This window comes from Aquarana catesbeiana, linkage group LG02 (genome assembly GCF_042186555.1).
Source record: "Aquarana catesbeiana isolate 2022-GZ linkage group LG02, ASM4218655v1, whole genome shotgun sequence".
NCBI classification, from domain to species: domain Eukaryota; kingdom Metazoa; phylum Chordata; class Amphibia; order Anura; family Ranidae; genus Aquarana; species Aquarana catesbeiana.
This window is the reverse complement of record NC_133325.1, coordinates 387867984-387885354: the sequence shown is the minus strand read 5'-3', so window position 1 is coordinate 387885354 and position 17371 is coordinate 387867984. Positions and strand designations below refer to the sequence as shown.

The window sequence follows — 17371 nt, the reverse complement described above, 5'->3', positions numbered from 1 at the left end:
GTAAGCCTAGGATAAGGCTTACCTCTAGGTAGTGGAAATATCTCCTAAATGTGTGCTGTTTAGGAGCTATTTACCTTGTAGTGCGCTGATGATGTCATCGGCGCAAGCGCTGTGAAGAAACGGACCTCCGTGCCGTTTCTTCACACGCAAGTCCAGAGACTGACGGGACACGGCTCTGGCCAGTCACAGAGCCAAAGTTTGTGGCCCTGGAAGGAAGAGGGGCGAAAATGGATGCAGCCACCAGTGGGGACATCGCGGGCTTCGTTTGTGGGTAAGTGCCACATAATGGGCTAGTGATTATGCTTTTACTTTGCAGGGGAAAAAAGAGGAAGTAAAACCCATCAGGATTTACTTCCTCTTTAAAGACAATGATCACAGTGGAGCCATTCATTCACAGATGTCACTTGATTCATCGGCTTTAATTTCACACACTTGGTACATTGTCATTGCATGAAAAGTTGAAAGGCAGATTGCATTGTCTGCAAATAGCCTTGATTGTTGAACCTATTTTTATATGATTTCATCATTTATATATTTTGTTTTGCCATGTAGGAGCGCTGCTGGTGTTGTTTGTTTATCTAGCTGGTTTTAACTCATTTGTCTATAAGGGAACTATAGCAGCTGCCCATGTGCTTTCGGTGTGGATCAATCCACCGTTAGATAATAGAGGTTAATTTGTTTCACTCCTTTCCGTAAGCGCTCTGGGGGAGGCGGACTTTTTCTGGACATGTAGTAATGTATAAAACCAAAATGTGTATTATTAAAGGACACTTTCACCTTTACGTACAATCACCCAGCCCCCTAAACTATCATGGCTGACTATTGCCCCCAACCAACCAATAGACAAAAACAATGTGCTTAACCACTTGCCAACTGCCAACAGTACAGTACAGTCTCAGCGGGGAGCATTGATAGCTTCAAGAAACTATTAGATAAGCACCTGAATGACCGCAACATACAGGGATATATAATGTAATACTGACACATAATCACACACATAGGTTGGACTTGATGGACTTGTGTCTTTTTTCAACCTCACCTACTATGTAACTATGTAACTATGTAAAGGACACTTTCACCTTTACGTACAATCTCCCAGCCCCCTAAACTATCATGGCTGACTATTGCCCCCAACCAACCAATAGACAAAAACAATGTGCTTAACCACTTGCCAACTGCCAACAGTACATTACCTCCAGGCACCGTGACATACCCATACGTCACAGTGCACATGCGCACTGCACACACCAGCTGGGGCATGCAGCAGCACAATCTGCAACCACTGGACACAGAGGATTGTGGTGCTCGGTATCGGGTCGCTGTGAGCAGCCCAGATACAACATGATTGCTGTGCAATCAAATGTCACATAGTAAACAATTGTCGTGAAAGAAATCCATTCATGACATCATTGTTTACTACTGTGTGTGATATGTATTTGGGCGCCAGTGATCACATGATACCTGGGCCAACTGTGTGTGTGTGTATGTATATATATATATATACATACATACATACATACACAGAACATTTTCAGAGAATTTTTCAGAGAATATGATTGATAACACAAAAACATTTCTTTCACTCATGGTTAGTGTTTGGCTGAAGCCATTTATTATCAATCAACTATGCTTACTCTTTTTAAATCATAATGGCAACAGAAACTACCCAAATGACCCTGATCAAAAGTTTACATACCCTGGTGATTTTTGCCTGATAACATGCACACATGTTGATACAAAGGGGTTTGAATGACTATTAAAGGTAACCATCCTCACCTGTGATCTGTTTGCTTGTAATTAGTGTGTGTGTATAAAAGGTCAATGAGTTTATGGACTCCTGACAGGCTCTTGCATCTTTCATCCAGTGCTGCACTGATGTTTCTGGATTCTGAGTCATGGGGAAAGCAAAAGAATTGTCACAGGATCTGCGGGAAAAGGTAGTTGAACTGTATAAAACAGGAAAGGGATTTAAAAAAATATATCCAAGGAATTGAGAATGCCAATCAGCAGTGTTCAAACTCTAATCAAGAAGTGGAAAACGAGGGGTTCTGTTGAAACCAAACCACGGTCAGTTTGATCAACTAAAATTTCAGCCACAACTGCCAGGAAAATTGTTTGGGATGCAAAGAAAAACCCACAAATAACTTCAGGTGAAATACAGGACTCTTTGAAAACATGGTGTGGCTGTTTCAAGATGCGCAATAAGGAGGCACTTGAAGAAATACGGGCAACATGGTCGAGTCACTAGAAGAAAGCCATTACTACGCAAACGCCACAAAGTATCCCTCTTACAATACAACAAACAGCACAGGGACAAGCCTCAAACCTTCTGGCACAAAGTTTGGAGTGATGAGACCAAAATTGAACTTTTTGGCCACAACCATAAACGCTACATTTTGGAGAGGAGTCAAGGCCTTTGATGAAAGGTACACAATTCCTACTGTGAAACACGGACATGGATCGCTGATGTTTTGTGGATGTGTGAGCTACAAAGGCACAGGAAATTTGGTCAAAATTGATGGCAAGATGAATGCAGTATGTTATCAAAAAATATTGGAGGAACATTTACATTCATCAGCCAGGAAGCTGCGAATGGGACGTACTTGGACATTCCAACATGACAATGATCCAAAACACAAGGCCAAGTCGACCTGTCATTGGCTACAGCAGAATAAAGTGAAGGTTCTGGAGTGGCCATCTCAGTCTCCTGACCTCAATATAATTGAGTCACTCTGGGGAGATCTCAGATGTGTAGTTCGTGCAAGACAGCCCACTAATTTACAGGAACTGGAGGCTTTATGCCAAGAGAAATGGGCAGCTTTACCATCTGAGCAACTAAAGAGCCTAATCCACAAATACCACTAAAGACTTCAAGCTGTCATTGATCTTAAAGGGGGCAATACACGGTATTAAGAACTGGGGTATGTAAACTTTTGATCAGGGTCATTTGAATAGTTTCTGTTGCCATTATGATTTAAAAGGAGTAAACACAGTTGATTGATAAATGGATTCAGCCAAACACTAACCATGAGTGAAAGAAAAGTTTTTGTGTTGTCATTTATATTCTCTGAAAAATGGCCAAGAAATCATAAATTCTGCCAGGGTATATAAACTTATGAGCACAATTGTATATAGTTTGTAGCCTCTATAACTTTCACACAAACTAAATAATATACTCTGATTCTGGTTATTTTTACCAAAGAAATGTAGCAGTCTACAATTTGGCCTAAATTTATGTAGAAATATTATTTGTTTGCAAAATTATATAACAGAAACTAAGACATTTTTTTCTTTCAAACTTATACTTTTCTTACGTTGTAGGCTGCAGTTACTCTCTCCATTGTCAGAACACAATGCATTCTTTTATGGGAAATGCAACTCCCACCACCGATCGTTTGTGAAAAATAAGTAGAATAGGGGGTAAAATGGGTTAAATGGAAAAAAGGACAAAAAGAGTGGGAAGGATAGAGAAGAAAAGGAGGAGAGTCCGTCCGGAAGTCTTAATGCCAACCGCTCCTGGAATCAGCAATTTATGTCTGGGACCTGCAAGTAGGCAAGCCAAGAAGACCATATTTTGTCTAAAAGATGTACAATTCTAATTTCTCGTGTCTGCATTTAACATACCCATTAAACATTCACAGTGCTGGAGGAAAAAGTAGGTGAGCCCTTAGACTAATTACTTTATAGAAATTGGAATCAATAGTTTGCACACCTGGAGTCAATTAATGAAATAATTTTTACAAAAATGGAGCTCTCTGAAGACATACAATCAAGAGTAGTTGATCTACATAAGGCCGGAAAGGGAAACCAAGCAATCTTAAAAAGTGTTTAGGCATCCACCAGTCCACAGTTAAACAATCTGTCTATAAATAGGGACAATTTAGTACTGTGGCCACCCTTCCTAGAAGTGGTTTCCCCACCAAGATGACTCCCAAGGCAAAACACAGAATCCTCAATCGGGTAAACAAAGACCCACGAGTAACAGCCAAAGGCTTGAAGACCTCACTGGAACTGGCAAACATCCCTGTTCATGAGTCTACCATACATAAGTCTTTTAACAGGCAGAATGTCCATGTCAGAACACCATGCAGAAGGCAGCTGCTCTCCAAAAAAAAAAAATTGCTGTGTGCCTTTGGCAAACTGCAACGCTACTGGGAAAATGTTTAGGGACTGCTGAAACAAAAGTTGAATTGTTCAGGAAAAATACTCAGTACTATGTATGGCACAAAAAGGGCATTAATTAACAACATCAAAAAATCATTACAGCGGTGAAGTATGGTGCAGGAAACATCATGATTTGGGCTTGTTGCACTGCCTCAGGGTCCAGACCACTTGCCTCATCAAGGGGAAAATTAATTCTGAAGTTTACTAAAATATCCTGCAGGATAATGTCAGGGTGGGTGTCCGCCAGCTGAATCTTAGTAGAAGTTGGGTGATGCAGCAAGACAATGACCCTAAGCATCAAAGTTAATTCACCACAGACTGGCTTCAGTAAAGGAAAATGCGCTTTTTGGAGTGGCCCAGTCAAAGCCCAGACCTTAACCCAAGGACATGCTGTGGAATGACCTCAGTAGAGCCATTCTTACTAAGACTGGGTGAACGGTTCGGACCGAGTACCAGTTCGGGCCGAACATTGGCTGTTCGGAAGTTCTCCGAACAACCGATTTAAAAGGTCGTTTGACTGTTTGTTCAGCCTGCCGCACGACAACGCACTGCGCTGCTGCACAGTGCATTGGAAGCCCTGATTGGCTGAAGCAATGAAAGCTTTGCCCAATCAGGGCACATAGCACTGTCAGAGCCATGATTGGACACTGTCATGGTGACTGTATCCAATCATGGCTCATTGCTCTTAATCCCGCCCCACACTATAAAATTATTCTTTTTATAGCAGCCATTTTAGTGTGGTAGCGGCGTGGAGAGAAATAGAACAGGGCTCTGTTTAGTGCTATTAGACAGTGTGCTATAGTGTGCTATTCTGATTATATTGTCAGTAGAATATCAGTTTAGTGTGCATCTAGGGATAGTTCAGTGTGAGTGTAATGCGACCACCATTCATCTTTACATTAGTGTCAATGTAGGGATAGTTCAGTCATTGTGAGTGTAGTGCAACCACCATTCATCTTTACATTAGCGTCAATGTAGGCATAGTTCAGTCATAATGCCATACATTTAATTGCGTTACTGCAAGTTTAACGCCATATAGTTCTGTGCGTTACTGCAAGTTAAATGCCATATAGTTCTGTGCGTTACTGCAAGTTTAACGCCATATATTTCATTGTGTTACTGCAAGTTTAACTCCATGTAGTTCTGTGCATTACTGCACGTTTAACATTGTATATTTAATTGCGTTACTGAAAGTTTTACGCCATATAGTTCTGTGCGTTACTGCACATTTGACACAGTATATTGCAGTATATTATAATGTATCTGTGGAGTGTGTCTGTGTCATGAATACTCAAATTAAAGTGCACCAAACACCACTTTTCATTGATTAAAGTGCATCCACGTACGCATTTACACATCTTTATTAGATTTTGTTAATATCGACCCCACTCCCCCATCATGTCTGGGAGGACAGCAAGGGGAGGCAGACGTTCCAATGGCACTGTAAGGGGGCCAACAGCTTATGTGTCCACAGGCAAAGGTGGATGTGGTCAGTCCTCAGGCAGGGCATAATTTCCTCTGTTTAGTGATGTTGCCCGTGCTATACAGCCACAGCATGCAGAGGAGGTGGTGGACTGGCTTACTAAACCGTCCTCATCTTCCTCATCCTCCGCCACCCAAGCAGAGACTAATGCGCAGTCCCCTGCAGCTGCCAAAATGGCAAAACCTGCCTCCTTGTCCACAGCTATTCCTGCCATAGCCCCAGCATTGGGCATGGAGGAGTCAGCGGAGTTATTTGAACAGAGCGTCAGCCACTTGCTCCTTCACGATGCACAGTTGGCAGTCATGTTGCCCCAGCCGCAGCCTATTGCCAAGTTGTCTCCAGTGGTAATGAGGATGGAGGATATGATGAGTTCACTGACTCGACTTGAGTGCCGGATAGAGCAGAGTAGGAAAGTGAGGGTGAGGCACAACCCCAATGAGGCAGCCATCATGGAAGAGTAGAGAGCAGCTACCCTATTCCATCACATCGTGGAGCTGTTATCTCTCATTCCACTTCCCACAACTCAGCTGTTTGGGTCTTTTTTAGTACATGTGCAGCCGATCGTACTGTTGCTATTTGCAAACTTTGTCTCCGGCGCATCAAGTGTGGCAAAAACACCAGCCATTTGGGTACCACATGCTTGACAAGGCATTTAACCTCCCACCACTCAGCCCTCAGCACCTAAAAGCCACACAAAAGGGGCACAAATCTGTCCCCCCTCCTTACTCACCTCAGTCTGTCCCTGCTATACCTCATGACCTCTCAGCAGTCTCCACTGTTGATGATGATGGTATAGTGCAGGGTGTCCCGGGTCCTTGCATCACATCAGAGCTGCACAATTAATCGTTAAGAAATCGTGATCTCGATTCAACCCCCCTGACAATCTCTATTGCAGAGTTTACCAATTCTTTCATATAACAAGTGGAGAGACTTATCTGCTCACTCAGCTGTCAAAAGAAAACATCCATACATCCATACATCTTCTGTGTAAAGAAAAAATCCAGGCAGTCTGCCAAGTTTTTAACAATGTGTAAATGCAGGAAGTTTAAACACTTATGCCGCGTACACACGGTCGGACTTTTCGTCTACAAAAGTCCAACGGACGCCGACGGACTAAAGCTGGCTGGTAATCCGTTCGTGTGTGGGCTTCTCAGGACTTTCAGCAGACTTTTTCAGCCTCAAATCCGACGGACTTTAGATTTGAAACATGCTTCAAATCTTTACGTCGTAACTACGACGGACCCGAAATCCGCTCGTCTGTGTGCTAGTCCGACGGACAAAAACCCATGCTAGGGCAGCTATTGGCTACTGGCTATGAACTTCCTTATTTTAGTCCGGTGTACGTCATCACGTACGAATCCGTCGGACTTTTGTATGGTCGTGTGTAGGCAAGTCCGTTCGTTAGAAAGTCTGCTGCAAGTCCGCCGAAAGTCCGCCGGAAGTCTGTCGGACAGGCTGTCGGACTTTTGTAGACGAAAAGTCCGACCGTGTGTACGCGGCATTAAAGTCTAAATCTTTTTCCGACACTTGTTTCTTAAGTTAAAATCAATATTTTTTGCAAGAAAATTACTTGGAACCCCCAGACATTATATATATTTTAGCAGAGACTCTAGGGAATAAAATGTCAATTGGTGCAATATTTTATGCCACACTGTATTTGCCCAGCGGTCTTTCAAATGCAATTTTTTGGGAAAAAATACACTTCAATGAATAAAAAAATAAAAACGAAACAGTAAAGTTAGCCCAATTTTTTTGTTTTAATGTGAAAGATGATGTTACGCCGAGAGAATCGTGATCTATCTTCTAAGCAAAAAAATTGTGATTCTCATTTTAGCCAGAATCGTGCAGCTCTACAGCACACTACCAGCTATAGACTATAGCCGGCAAATTTCTCTGCCCCATTTGCTGCAGTGGAAAAAAAAATACAGTCCCTGCCATCCACATGCCCAGGGTCTGAATGCAAGCTTGTCAAAGCTGCTGGCTCTACAAATTCTGCCTTTCCACCTGGTGGATTCTGCCCTCTTCCTGAGGATTTGCAGAATGTGCTGTACTGCAATGGCACGTTCCCAGTCGATATTTCTTTTCACGTAAGGCCGTTCTATCTCTCTACCATCACATGGAAGGCAATGTTGTGACATCGTTGGGCAAGGCAGTCAGCCGTAAAGTCCACATTACTGCTGACACGTGGTCCAGCAAGCATGGGCAGGGACGATATATTTCGTTCACAGCACACTGGGTAACTTGCAACTTGGAAGGATGCACGACAGGGCTCAGTGCTGCAGCTTGTTGTGCCTCCACATCTCCATACAGCTGGTTATGATGCCAGATTTGTCAGCTCTACCCCCTCCTCCATGCCCTCCTCTACTGAATTGTCCTCTGAACCTCAAGTACCCCCTAAGCGTTCAAAGGGCTATTCAATGAGTCAGGCTAAACGGTGCCATGCAGTGCTTCAGCTAGTGTGTCTAGGGGACAGAAACCACACCAGAGCAGATATTCCTGCAGCTCTGCAGGGACAGGCCCAGAGGTGGTTCACGCTATGCCAGCTAGAGCCGGGAATGGTGGTGTGTGATAATGGCACAAACCTCCTGTCCGTCCTTAGACAGGGAAGGTTGACACATGTGCCATGCCTGGCACATGTCCTCAATTTGGTGTTGCAGCATTTCCTAAATTGGTACCCAGGGTTGGAAGATCTACTAAAGCAGGCCAGAATGAGTGTGTAGCCATTTTAGGTAGTCATACACAGCCAGTGCTTGGTTGGCTGAAATTCAGCGGGAATTCCACCAGCCCTAAACTGCCTGATTTCTGACATGCCCACCAGGTGGAACTCGACTTTGGCAATGCTGCAGCGGCTGCACATGCAGCAGAGGGCCGTCAATGAGTACCTGTGTGAGTATGGCACAATGACAGGCTTATTTTTTCCCCACATCAATGGCTGCTCATAAAGGATGCATGCACTGTACTGTCACCATTTGAGGAGGCCACAAGGATGGTGAGCTGTGACAAAGCATGCATTAGTGACAACCCCTGTTGTGTTCCTGCTGGAGCAGACTCTGTGTGGCATTATGAACAGGGCACTTGAGGCAGAGCAGCAGGAGGAAGAGGAGGACTTCCTTTCCTCTCAAGGCCCACTTTATGCAGACACCATTGTTCCCATGCCACAGAACACACAAGTGGAGAGAGAGCAGAAGAAGGAGGAGGAGGATTCTGGAAATTTCTGAGGCATTGAAGCAGAGGAAGACATACGTCAAACAGTAAGAGATGGTTTTCCACCCGCAGAACCCTTGGGAGTAGTACGTGGCTGGGAGGAGGCAGTTCCAGACACTCTAATCCTCAGTGACCCCGAGGAATCTGCTTCTCATGCCTCTGCAAATTTGCAGTGCATGGGCTCCCTCATGCTTCAAAGCCTGCAAAAGGACCCAAGAATACGTGCCGTAAAGGAGAAGGATCACAGTTAGTTGGCAACCCTCCTTGACCACCGTTATAAGGGGAAAGTCTCAGAACTCATCCCATCCCCACAGAGTGCAGAAGATGAAATCTCTTGAGGACACCTTAAAGAGAAGTTTATGGAACGCTTTTCCTGATTCTGGTAGGTTACAGCGTTGTGGAAAACGTAGTTTTGAGGCTTCTGTTGGTCAAGAGAGGAGCGGTGGAGAAGGTGGCCGCCTAAGTGATGCATTTCTCAATTTTTTTAGTCTTTGCTGCCCAGGGCTGTCAGCTTCCACATCCCATTGGCAGCGTCTGCATCACAAGGTGGATGATTATCTAGGAGCGAAAACAGATATGGAGAGCTTTCCAGTCCATGATCCACTGACTTACTGGGTCATGAGAATAGACCACTGGTCAGAACTTGCCCAGTATGCTATCGAGCTGCTGGGCTGCCCTGCATCCAGTGTGCTTTCCGAACGGGCATTCAGTGCTGCTGGAGGTTTTGTTACTGATCATAGAACACGTCTGTCCACAGACTCAGTGGACCGTCTGACTTGTATCAAAATTAATCAATCCTTGATTACCAACAGCTATGAAGCACCTGATACCGATGTTGTGAATTAAGTGTTTTTGGGATGTGGAATCTCTGCAGGACTTCTAGGCAGCCTAGTGACGTGGGTGTTGATTTAATCAGGAAGAATGATTTTAGTGTAGGTTTCGTGGGCACAATTAAGACCCAAAGAGCAATTTTTCCGCACCTGTTTGAAAGGGGCATATCATTACAATTTTTGACAGCAAGGTCAATTCTTGCTTTTATCAAGAGTACCTCTATAGGGTTATGGTGTGAATGCACCACCGACACCCAAAGAACAATTTTTCTGCACCCGTTACAGAAGTAGAAATCCAAAGTCTGTGGTAGAGACACCAGAATTTATCCAAAAAATCTCTAATCTTGTTCCCCATGCACTACATTGTGGCCCCATCATACAGACTGGCTCCCCAAGCAGTTGCTTACAAAATAAAAGAAAACTTGCAGGGAAAATTTCATTTTTTTTGGGCTTCATAAAAGAAATTATTGCTGCAGCAGCTTTTATATAGTTACATAGTAGTCGAGGTTGAAAAAAGACACAAGCTACTCGGACTACAGGACACTACAAGGCTGTCTGTTTTACCTCGACAGCAGATTGCACCTTTTCTTCCACACCCTAATGAACCTACAATGGCTTTTACTGCATAGATTTCTATGTTTATGAATTACATACTTGCTGCTAAAAAGGAGGACTACCTGCTGCTAGAAAGAAGAATGTATTCTGTGCCTAAAGCAATTGATGCAGAACTATATAAATCCTGGCAATGTAGACAGCATAATGACAAATCCATAGTATAATTTAAAGCAGCTTTGAGAGAGTTGGTGGTTACCCATCAGTTTGGTGCTCTAAAGCTAGCCATACACTAGCAGAATTTTGTTATAAAAGTTTCATTTTAGGAACATTTGTTCAATTTCTAATCGTTAGTGGAGTCAAACCAAAGTTTGTTTTCAACCACGGTGATGAGAAAATTAAAAGGAGCAGGATGGAATTTTTTTCTTGAATTCATTTTTAACAGCGAATGTGGTTTTCATTTTGGACAGTCAATGCACTCCAAAATTGAAGGTTAAAAGCAAAATACATTTTGGCATTACAGGATCTAACTCTATAAAAGGTTATAATGATTTCAAGCCGAAGTGAAACTGCTTTGTCTTGGGCAGAAAACCTCAGTCATGGAAATATTCGCACCATATAGGCTGTGAATTCCAAATCTGTCTCTTATAAAGTACATATTCAGGCCTAGTAAAAAGGTACAATAAGAGGTTCCTCTAAACTGCGATACAACGCTTCACATACTCAGAACAAGTACTGCTTCAGGTTCAACAGAGCACTTTGCAAACTATGCTGCTGCCCTGCAAATAATGCATGGTGCCATTGATGTAAGAAAATAGAAATGTTGAAAAAAATCTACTTTTACTGCTAGACAGTTTTGTGCATTTACTGCCTTTGGATTACTGTCCTAAGTATAGGTAAATATGTTGCTTAGATTCTAGATAAACCTACTATTCTAAATAAGTGTATAATTATTCCTGCGCTATCATGTGTGTAAAGGCGGAACTATTGGGAAAAGCTGCCTGCACCGAATAGGGTACAACCAGACCCTGCTGACATATACATAAATAATAAAATGGTGCTGCGCTAATCCTAGCAAAAACCCAAAACAAAGGTAAATAAATCTCCTAGTAGACTAAATATCACTCCAATATAAATAATATAAATAAGCAATTATAAATAATATATACCGTATTTATCGGCGTATAACACGCACCGGCGTATAACACGCACCTCAATTTAGGAGGGAATTTTAAGGAAAAAAAACTTTTAGGAGGGAAGTTGAAGGGAAAAAAACTTACATTTAAATGCCCATCATTGCAGCCTTCTCAGTGCAGCCTTGCCCCAGTCCAGCCTTGCCCAGTGCAGCCTTGTCAGTGCAGCCTTGTCAGTGCAGCCATGTCAGTGCAGCCTTGCCAGTGCAGCCATGTCAGTGCAGCCTTGCCAGTGCAGCCTTGCCAGTGCAGCCATGTCAGTGCAGCCTTGCCAGTGCAGCCATGTCAGTGCAGCCTTGCCAGTGCAGCCTTGTCAGTGCAGCCATGTCAGTGCAGCCTTGCTAGTGCAGCCATGTCAGTGCAGCCTTGCTAGTGCAGCCATGTCAGTGCAGCCTTCCCCAGTGTCCAGTCCAGCCTTGCCCCAGTCCAGCCTTGCCCCAGTGCAGTCTTGCTGAAGCCTGTGAGCTTCAAAATCGCCGACCGCGATTTGAAAATGGCGCCGCCGGCGCCGAAATACACAGAGCCGGTCCTCGGCTCTTCTCGGCGGCTCTCGTTTACTTTCGGTTCCACTCGGACGGTGAGCGGAGCTATCCAAAACTAGCCAAATATACTCGGCTAGGTTCGGGCGGCGCTCGAGTGAAACCGAAAGCCGCCGAGAAGAGCCGAGGACCGGCACTGTGTATTTCGGCGCCGGCGGCGCCATTTTCAAATCGCGGTCAGCGATTTTTTAATTCCGACAGGTCAGGATCGCAGGGGATCGGCGTATAACACGCACCCGCGATTTTCCCCTGATTTTAAGGGGAAAAAAGTGCGTGTTATATGCCGATAAATACGGTAATCACTCCACTGTGAGAACAAAGTTTCCCTGATGAAGTCACGTGGTGTGACGTCACGCGTAGGGACGGGAAAGGCACCTTACTGACTGAGGCATACGAGCTCGCCGCTCATCGGATATCAGCCCTTTTTTACGGCTATATTGACTAGGACCGCGTTGATAGAGGAGAAAATTCAAAGGATGGTATCCCCCTTACTGGTCATATGCTGTTACCCCATTACCTTAAGGTAAGGGGCCACTGCTTACAAATCTGAGTGTGAACACGAAGAGGAGCACTATTCTGATTTATTTGAGCACTTCACCATCATTTATGCATGCTGAGGAGCCAGTTTATTATATTTATGTTTTTTTGGAGGAGGATTGTTTTTTGCCTTAGCACTTTGATTGAATTCAAGCCTTTGAAGTCACGTGAACTTTTATTGCACAAGTCACTTTATGTTTGTTGCATGTATATTACACAGTGGAATATATTGTCGCATTGATTTATTTGCACTGTTTATGGGAGGATTGACTCCTACCATTGGTTGTTGCACAATTTTTTAAATTTTATAGTTACAATATGGTTATGAATATTCACCGAAAGTTATTATTTCAGATCACGATTGCACGTTGCACTTTTACTTATTTTTTGTGATTTGTTCTCACAGAGGAGTGATCATATATTATTTATAATTGCTTATTTATATATTATTTATATTGGAGTGATATTTAGTCTACGAGCCCTTTCACACTGGGGCGGGGGGCGGCGTCGGCGTTAAAACGCCGCTATTATTAGCGGCGTTTTACTGTCGTATGCGGCCGCTAGCGGGGCGGTTTTACCCCCTGCTAGCGGCCGAGAAGGGGTTAAATACCACCGCAAAGCGCCTCTGCAGAGGCGCATTGCCGGCGGTATAGCTGCGCCATCCCATTGATTTCAATGGGCAGGAGCGGTAAAGGAGCGGTATACACACCGCTCCTTCACCGCTCCGAAGATGCTGCTGGCAGGACTTTTTTTACCGTCCTGCCAGCGCATTGCTCCAGTGTGAAAGCCCCATACACAGCAGCGGCACTTTTGGGTCGGTTTGCAGGCGCTATTATTAGCGCAATAGCGCCTGCAAACCGCCCCAGTGTGAAAGGGCTCTAATAGGAGATTTATTTACCTTTGTTTTGGGTTTTTGCTAGGATTAGCGCAGCACCATTTTATTATTTATGTAAACCTACTATTCTATTATCCTAATACTTACTATAGAATCTGCTGTCTCTACACTACATAAGAAACTCTACAAGAATTATTTTGCAAATTAACCACTTTCTGCACCTACCCTGAAACTGGTTAGTTACCTTTGAGAACCTATTCCTGTGCTTGGTTGTCTGCCACTGACTGTAAACTTTCTATAAACCAGTATGTAAGCAGAATTCTTTATTGTAAAGAAAGGCACCACTACACTAGGTCAGGATCTATATGCAGCACTAAATCTACTATTAGCGGATGGTCTCATCAGCTACCTCTACTGTATGCTACTGGTGTTCAAGGTTTCCCCACTCTGTGACACCTCACTGGGTTGTGCAAATAACTTTGTACACAAAATGAAATGATGTGAAACCTAGTGTATCAGAAATTGAGACTCTCATCCTGCTCTGTAAGAGCTGTTTCTCAAGAACTTAAAGTAGAATAGGCAAAACATTTTTTTTAGCTTTGTGTAGAGTGGAGATGAATTAGAACACCTATCAAGTTTTTATTGCTGTCTGTGCCCATTAGGGAGATTCACCTTCTCTATTTGTCCTGTTTACCATTATCATTGATAGTGAAAATAAAGTAAATTAGTCTGGGAGGCCCCAAGGGATTCCCTTAGTTTGTAGGGATTTTCTCTCACCTCCTGTTTTGACTATGGAACAGCAAGTGAGGGTAAATCTCCCCAATGGGACACAGATGGCAAAACATTTTTTTTTTTTTTTAAATAACGGGTTTTAACCCTCCCTTACGCTATCCAAAATGAAAGAGTTTTGCCTCTAGTTGTACTTTAAGAAATTACTAGAACAAGATGTGATTGGAAAAAAGGATGCATCCGAATGGGTATCTACTAATTTTCTCTCATGGATAATGGATATGGAGAATACACATTCCAGATCAAGGAACCTACATGCAAAAATCATCTTAGCAAAGATTGCCACTGCAACATCAGCTTTGGGTGGACTAACCCTGTAGTAACCAGCAAGTATTTGTAGTGTTAAGATTTTAAGCCTATGATACTGCCACTTTAGCATACTGCATTATTAAGGCATAACTGCTAACACCATATATGGCATGTCTATGGCAGGTTTTAATAGCACCAGTGTGATTGACCAACAAAGTAGCAATAACAGAGGTTATCCCTCTGCTCTACCATCCTTTAAGCATGTGCAGTGTAATGCTGACCCATACACTAGTAGAATTTGGTGTATAATATTTGCTTTAGGAACATTTGTTCATGTTTCTGAGGGCTAGTATGGTCAAATTAATGTTCATTTTTGACCACAGTGATGAGAAAATTCTAAGGAGTAGAATGGAAAAGTTTTCTCAAACCAAACAATTTCTAACAGTAAATATAATTTTTATTTTGGAAAGTCCATTCACTTTAATGGGGGTGAGTGCCCCTTAGTTCATTAATTAGAATATGGGACATCTGTCATTTTGTTTAATGTACTTATGAGAATTTTTGTATGAATGTTTGTATAAAATTACGCTAGTATATGGCCAGCTTTAGGCTGATAAGAACTGTGCAAAACCTTAGAGCTCTGATTGGCTGAGAATGGTGGTGTTTCTTCGACCAATCACTATGCCACTGTACAGGAAGTTACAAGAAGCTGATATAAAGACAGATTCAAATGCAAATGCTGGTTGTATATACAAATGTGTTTTATTAATATGTACCTGAATCATATTATTATTTTTATTATACAGGAATTATATAGTGCCAACAGTTTGCGTAGCACTTTATACTGACAGACAGCTACAATACATAACAATTACAATACAATTCAATACAGGAGGAATCAGAAGGCATTGCTTGTTAGAGCTTACAAACTAGAATCATATGATGAGAAACAAATATCTTTACTTAGATGTGCAGACAACCGTGGAACTAACACAGAGAATATTTCAGCCATTCTGAACTAGGGCTCTATAGAAAACCCTATTGTTATTCCATCGTTTGCTAGGGGTTTTAGATTGACCTCTGATCTGATGTTGCCTGGATAGTTCCATCTCCATTGCCATCCAGTGATCTTTTGTTAGAGGTGGCATAGTGTGTGACCACCACCGTAATGGTGGGGGAGTTCTTCCATGACCACCAATGTAAGGGGCATTCTTCAAACTTTTCTCATTTTCCCTGGGTGAATTGATTTTAGCAGGGGTTCTTTGAAATCTAAAAAAATATTTCAAGAGTTCCTCTGGGGTAAAAAGAGAGAGGCTGATCTCGACTCTGTTAGTACACCATAAATAAAAAATAAAATTGTTGCTGTTAGGAAGTCCATAGTATGATATTATTATAAGAGTGCAACATTCTCAGCAGTGAATTGGTTAAGTGACTTTTTGCAGCCTTATATTGCTTTAAATTCAGTTAATTACCACTTGCAGCTTGTAACCATGCAACAGCAGCCTGTGAGTCACATGACCGATTCTTCTTTATTATTCCCTCTCTGCAGCAGCATATGAGACTAGACACCCTGCACTACTTCAGCAGGATGGACAGTTGCCGCTGAACTATGGAAACCAGCCTGCACCTTTGCAGCCTTCTCTCAGCCGGGTAAGGACATTTTAGGCAGTAAGCAAATTAAAAATGAAAACCATGCTGAAGCAATGCAGGTTGCAATGCATGTATGTATTTTATAAGGGTTCTCTACTGTCTCTACAGTTTGCTGTGATAAGACGGCAGCACCTGGGTTTTTTTTTTTTTTTTTTTGCTTTAGTTTTCCCAGGAATCCACCATTATAAATAATTGCTGCTCACTGTAGAATGTAAATCTTGGAATAAGACTGTGGAGAGAGATGGCACAATGTTTAAATTGCAGCTGCAAAGGCTGACATGTTCTATAGGCTTGTACCAGTGACTAGCAGAGCATCCATCACCTCTGCCTGCTATGGTTCTCATGTTTAACTATATCAGACATCTGCAGAACACATGGTACTCCAATAAAGCAGACAAGAAGCTAAAGTTTTTTGGTTTTTATTTTTAAATATTGAAATCTTCTACTCTGCAATATTTCTTATGTGTATGCTATAACCATAAATAAGAGACAGCTGCAAATGTATAGATTTTTTTTCTTTGTCTTTCTTCTAAGTTAGCTATACAAAGATAGTTCTACAATAGATTTTGTATAAATGTTTGGATATTTATAAGAAAGAGCATATTGATTACTAATGCACCAAATATTATAATGCTACCCAGCTCATTTCAACATGTAAAAACCATTTATAAAGCCATTTGATGTTAACATTTACCTTTAACATGTTTTATTGCTATGGTAAGTGGATTAATCTATCTATCTATCTATCTATCTATCTATCTATCTATCTATCTATCTATCTATCTATCTATCTATCTATCTATCTATCTATCTATCTATCTATCTATCATAGTATCACTCGTATGTCCTTATAAATGAATAGCTGTCTATATAAATGTGACTATTTAAAAAGATCAAAATCTCTCCCACTGTCATTTTGTGCAGTGAATGTTTTATATATATATATATATATTCATAAATCTACATATTTACTGTTTGATATTTGCTGAAAAAAAACTCAGAAAAGTGAGCGACTAAAAAATATTTAAATCAGGGCTTAAACTATAGAGGTTTACATTTTCTGTGACACTACTACTGCATTGTGCTGCCAAGCTGACACTCTTATATAGTGATATTCTACTGTCTTGGGTAGTGGTATGGTAAACCAGTCAGCTTTAGAAGCTTTTCAATGACTTTTACATGTCTGGCAACATACAGCAGCTATATAATATACTGAACAAAGCACCTTACAATATTGTGTATATTTTATGAAGATTATTATTATTAAAAAACTTTTTTGAAGAGTTTGTTTTAAATGGAAATGCAGATGAAATACAGTGTAGAAATGAAAGGCAAGATGACAGATG

At 42.0% G+C, this 17371-nt stretch overlaps 1 protein-coding gene across 3 annotated transcripts in view; it reads left to right on the top strand.

Annotated features, from left to right (window-relative positions):
* The window catches only part of REPS2 (RALBP1 associated Eps domain containing 2), a 261119-nt gene that overhangs the window by 82700 nt on the left and 161048 nt on the right, over positions 1-17371 (top strand). For all 3 annotated transcript variants that reach the window (XR_012241643.1, XM_073615186.1, XM_073615185.1), the window contains exon 5: positions 15925-16025. Coding sequence is in view for 2 of the 3 variants with exons in the window: in XM_073615186.1 (XP_073471287.1) it covers positions 15925-16025 (101 nt within the window). In the remaining variant the exon portion in view is untranslated. The remainder of the gene's footprint in view (positions 1-15924; positions 16026-17371) is intronic.